This window comes from Chrysochloris asiatica, unplaced genomic scaffold, assembly GCF_000296735.1.
Source record: "Chrysochloris asiatica unplaced genomic scaffold, ChrAsi1.0 scaffold00096, whole genome shotgun sequence".
Classification (NCBI taxonomy): Eukaryota; Metazoa; Chordata; class Mammalia; order Afrosoricida; family Chrysochloridae; genus Chrysochloris; species Chrysochloris asiatica.
In genome coordinates, this window is record NW_006408614.1 from 10,572,166 (window position 1) to 10,577,759 (window position 5,594).

Below are 5,594 nucleotides of genomic sequence, written 5' to 3' on the forward strand. Positions count from 1 at the left end.
CTCAGGCTGGAAGTGGGGGGGGCATAAGAGCAGCCTGGGTGGGGTGGGTCTCAGGATGGAAGTGGGAGGATAAGAGCAGCCTGGGTGGGGTGGGTCTCAGACCGGAAGTGGGGGGATAAGAGCAGCCTTGGTGGGGTGGGTCTCAGGATGGAAGTGGGGGGATAAGAGCAGCCTGGGTGGGGTGGGTCTCAGGATGGAAGGAATAGGAGCAGGCTGGGCTGTGGGCACGGGAGGGACGTGCCGAGGGCAACCATGTGCTTTATGTGGTGTTTTTAAGACAGACGTCCAGGCAGCAACTGTCCTGGTACAGGGTTGGTCCCATGGGTGAGCGGGAGACCAGGGTGTAGAGCAGGTGCTGGAGTCAGGATGGTGGGACAGGGGTGTAGTGGGGGCGCAGTGGGACGGGGAGGGCAGCCTGGGCCAGAGGGCCATGTGGGGTGCTCCAGTAGAGCCCGTGTCCAGCACGTCCACCTGTTTCACTTTGTGTTTTGTGACGTTGGCCACGAGGTGGCAGTCTGTCTTGTAACCGTGGACACAGGCCTGGTGCCCCCCACTGAGGAAGGCTTGAGCCGTGGTGCAGTTTCCGACTGATTTCTTGTCCTCCTCCGCACAGGGCAGGGAGTGGTAAGGCCGTGTCCAGCGTGATCATAGACTCGCAGAACAATGACGAAGAGGACGAGCAGTTCATGGTGGAAGCTGAGCCCCAGCTCGCGGACATGTCCGAGATGGAAGTGGTGAGTGGGCCGCAGGGACAGCGAAGCTGCCTGGGTTGGGGGGGGCTTCCCTTAGATTTATGTGGGCACATCTTTCTCCCCCACGTTTCTTCTTGTCTGATCCTCATGAACGTTGCCATTCCTTCTTGAGATGCATAGAAGAATTTTGAGAACTCACTGAGTCTCCTTTCTTCTTGTCTAGGTTCCGGCTGTGGAACTCGAAGAGGATGAGAACCACGGTGGGTTCTGGTGGGAGGGCTGCAGAGGGGCAGGGGGAGCGTGTGCTCCATGCGGTGGGGGGGAAGGTGCGTGGCTCGAGAGGGAGGATGTGAGCGAGTTCTAACAGAAGGTCTACAGGCTGACCCCGGAGACACTGTGGCTTCCAAACCACCATGGTAAAGTGAGACATGCACATTTTTTGGGTTTCCCCGTGTGTGTGTGTGTGTGTGTGTGTGTGTGTGTGTGTATAAGAGTGCTGTTTCTGCGCTCCTGTAGTCTGTGAAGTGAACGATCATGTGCTGAAGAAGTTCAAAATGCAGCAAGAATGGCCTGAGTGTAACACAGACAGGCGCTGAGCACGTGCTGCAGGAGAAATGGCGCCCAGGATTGCCGCAAACCTTCTATTTGCAAAAACGCGATATCTGCGCAGCTTCAGAAAGCCAAGTGCGATGGTACCGGGAGCTCTGCCTGTATTCTTGTCGGGCAGAACACACCCGAAGGAAACATCCCTTTTGACTGACTGACTGGTCACGTTAGATTCTAACATGGAAACTCGTTGCATTCCAGTACAGAAGAGCAAGTGGTTTAATGTTTAGCCAAACCCCAGGAAATCACAGCCTTGTCATGTTGACGCTAAAAGTGACCATTGCTCGCTGGTTCTGTAGTTCTGGACAGGAGCCAGAGCCTAGTCCACTAACCCAAGCCCGCTGTGGACTGGTCAGCTCGAGTTCACAGGGACACTGGAGGGCGGAGTAGAAGTGTCCGATAAATTTCCCAAGATGAAATTTAATGAGAACAGAGTGCATCTTTCCCCTATGGATTGGCTGGTGGGTTTGAACCACTGAACTTTCTCTCAGCAGTCCAGTGCTTAGCCCATGGCACCACCAGGGCTCCTTACTAACCTGACGTCCTCCTGAGTTCGTTTGTTGGTCTTCTCTCCTGGGGCCTTTTGACGCTGACAGGAGATGAGATGTTTTGTGGGCATCTTGCCCCTTGTCTGCCCGTCACCATGTTTCCAAGGAGCTAGCTGCCCACTGCTTGTGGGTGAACCATGACTCCAAGTGTTTCCATAGGAAAAGTCCTGAGAGCACTCTGATAGTTCAGGTTCAGGTTCAGGTTCACCCTCATGTGCAACTTGGTGTAAAGAAAACTCAAATCCTTACCACCAGACTGATAAATAGCATCAGGAAAAATGGAGAAAAGATGGATGTTGTTGAACAAGTTGTTTGGATCCACTATCAGCTCACGTGGAAGCAGCAGTCAAGAAATCAAATGACGTATTTCATTGGGCAATTCTGTTGCACAAGACCTTTTTAAAGTGTTCAAGAGCAAAGATGTCAGTTTGAGGCTAAGGTGCCGCCTGACCCAAGCCATGGTATTTTCAATAACCTCATATGCATGTGAAAGCTGGACAGCGAGTAAGGAAGACTGTGGAAGAATTGATGCATTGGAGTTGTGGTGTTGGAGAATTTTGAAGGTACCATGGACTGCCAGAGAAACCCATGTGCGTTGGAAGAATTACGGTCAGGGTGGTCCTTGGAAGCCAGGATAGCCATACTTTGTGTCTCATATTTCAGAAATGTCATTAGGAGGGACCAGACCCTGAAGAAGGACATCATGCTTGGTAAAGTGGAGGGACAGAGAAAAAGAAGGCGACACCCAACAAGATGGCTTGGCACAGTGGCAGCAGCAGTGGGCTCAGGCGTAGCAGCAGCTGTGAGGATGGTGCAGAGCCGGGCAGTGTTTCATGCTGTTGTACACGGGGTCGCTATGAGTTTGAAATGACTCGATGGCACCTAACAACAACAGCAACACTTTTTTCATCTTGATGATGAGAATGATGCCATTCGTCTTCAATTTGACGTTGTCTGCCTAGTGAACCATAGGATCGTGCAATTCAGAATGGCCAGCACCAGTCCACTTCAGCTCAACAGCACCTAGCTCAAACAGTTTTTTCCAGCTTGCTTGGGTTTTCTTTTACTTAACAGTATATCCTGGTCTTCGTTCCATAGCAACCAAGAGAGAGATTTGTCTCCCCATCTGTGGGGCCCAGTTTTTCACTCACACTCACTGTGTGGGTGCCGCATAGCCGATCCAGCCAGACTCCCGTAGAGGCATGCTCGAGGGAAACAGTGTTCAAGAAGCCAGTTTTTCATGCATTTACTCACGAGTAATTCTTACTTAAGGAATTGGTGGTTTAGCTGTTAAATGCTTGACTGCTAACTGAAAGGTTGGTGGTTCAAATCCACTCAGTGACTTCATGAGAGAAAGGACCTGCTGATCTGCACCCATAACGGTTGTAGCCTAGGAATCCCTCAGGGTTGTTCTTCTGTATTACATAACACATGGGGTCACTGTGAGTAGGAATCGACTCAACAGCACACCTCCACCTTTACCACCACGACCTCCACCACCTCCACCATGCCCATCACCATCACAATTTTTTAAGGAAATTGAATGGCTCTTGCCCCAATCAATATAAAGGATGTATTAGAGCTCTGGTAGCGTAGTGGTTACGAATCGGGCTGCGAACCTTAAAGTCAGCGGTTCGAAACTACCAGCTGCTCCGCGGGAGAAAGATGAGGCTTTCTGCTCCCATAAAGATTTACACCCTTGGGAACCCTGTACAGGGTCACTATGGGTCGGAACCGACTCGACGGCACTTAACAACAACGTTAGTACTTAGAAGCAATTCAGAATTCTCATCTCAGTTTGCCGTCAGCATGGATCTTTTGGGATGTCAGTCTGTTTTTCTTCTTAGTCTTTGGAAGTAGGAAAGAAAGTTTTCTTTCTGAAGTTGCGTTGTTTTTTTTAACCTGAGACATTCTGTTCTGAATGGCAGTTGTTGTACCCACCTTTAGGAGACTCTTTTATCAAATAAAGATTAGACAAAGTCGTTTTCACTGAAAGAGGAAATGAAACCAAACCAGGTCGATGATCCTCCCACCCCTTCATTCACTTTAAGTGGCTTCTATCCCAGAAAATGAACTTTAACCAGAACCGCTGATTCCCAACAGGTGGACTGGTGAAAAAGATCTTAGAGACCAAGAAAGACTATGAGAAGCTGCAGCCCTCGTCCAGGCCTGGCGAGAAGGTAACGGGATGGTTTCTGGAAACTGGTTGTTCTGTCCATGTATGCATTAGTAAGACTGGGGTGGGGCTTTAGGGTTAGCACCGGACTGCTAACGCAAGGTCGGCAGTTCAAACCCACCTGCCACTCCTCAGAAACCCTACACAGGGTCACTATGAGTTGGCACTTAACAACAACTGTAACATTTCGTATAAGAGCCCTGATGTGGCACCATAGGATAAACACTGGCTTACCAACCACAAGGTCGGTGGTTCAAACTCACCCGCCACTTCTTGGAAACCCTGTACAGAGTTGCTATGTGTCAGAACTGACTCCACACAGCAAAAGCATGCAGTCACATGGTCTGATATCTGGAATGTGAGTGGATCTATTTAAATGTTGTCCTAGCCCCTCCCTGGCCGCTCCCCTGCACCCACATCCAGCCCTGTCCTGGAGGGAACGTGTTCTGCTCGGTTAGGGTTCTCTTCCTGCCATATCCTTCCAGGGAGGTGGCCTACCTGGACCTGGCCTGCCAGCGCTTCTCTTTACTAAGTGGGACATGTAGCTGCATGCTGGCCACTGCCCTTCGAGGCTGCTGGGTGGACACCATGGGTTGTTTCTGCCTCAGTTATCTGAAAAAGTAAAAACACACCTTCATTTTTTTTTTTTTAAAGGTTGTTGGATAGTTAGCTTTTCCCTCCACCCAGGATTCTGATGAGTGATTAAATGTGCCTGTTTTCCTGGGTGAATTCATGGCTGTTTACTTTCGAGACTTTAGAGAGAGCCCTGGCAGCACAGTGGTTGGGTGTCCAGCTGTAATGGAAAGGTCGGCTGCTTAAGCCCAGCAGCACTTAAGCACTGTTGACATCAGAACTTGGGTTAGGGTTATCTTTGAGTGAAGGGAAGTCTAAAGCAGAAATGGCTTCATCACAATAGAAAACGCTAGGTCTCATCAGCCAGATACTAGAGACTGGTGGCCCAGGTGTTAGTGAGACATTCCTCAGGTCACCTTCTGGGCCAAGGTGGCTGCCTAGCTCCAGCCTTCCTGTCTGCCTCCCAGGCAGCAGGAATAAGGAAAGGAAGGCAGGAATAAGCTGTGTCTTGGATGCTGTGTGTACCACTTTCAGGTTCCTTGCATTGGCAGAGCTTTGGCTCTGAGATGTTTATTGAAGGCATCCATGTGCTCAGTGGATGATCAGCTGTTCTGTTACCACAGACTAGATTGTGCGCTGTGCCCTCACTGCAGGCACACTCAGAAAAGGAGATGTTTGCAGGGCACACGGCTATGCAGAGGAGCCTGCCTACCTGCCTGGCTAGGGCTGACTGTTTCTGGAACCAGCATGTCTGTCCTCTGTGAGTCACACACAGTGATGTTAGGAAGCTTCGCTGTGAGAAGGGGGCACAGGAAATGGGGCCAGTGAACAGCTGTTCCCTGCATCACTTGAAGAAGGTCTACTTCATTCACGGCTCCCAGTGTCATGGCAGAAGCATGTCTGAAGTATGCTTTCATTCCTTCTGTGGCCATGTTGTCCCTCCTCTGAAGATGCTCTTCCTGTGGCCGTATTGTCCCTCCTCTGAAGATGCTCTTCCTG

The 5,594-nt window shown here is 50.4% G+C and overlaps 1 protein-coding gene across 1 annotated transcript in view; it reads left to right on the top strand.

The window, feature by feature from the left end:
- Positions 1–5,594, top strand: part of TRAF3IP1 (TNF receptor-associated factor 3 interacting protein 1) — an 83,064-nt gene that overhangs the window by 61,021 nt on the left and 16,449 nt on the right. The window contains exons 13-15 of the mRNA XM_006866825.1: positions 614–734; positions 916–952; positions 3,950–4,026. Coding sequence (XP_006866887.1) covers positions 614–734; positions 916–952; positions 3,950–4,026 — 235 coding nt within the window. The remainder of the gene's footprint in view (positions 1–613; positions 735–915; positions 953–3,949; positions 4,027–5,594) is intronic.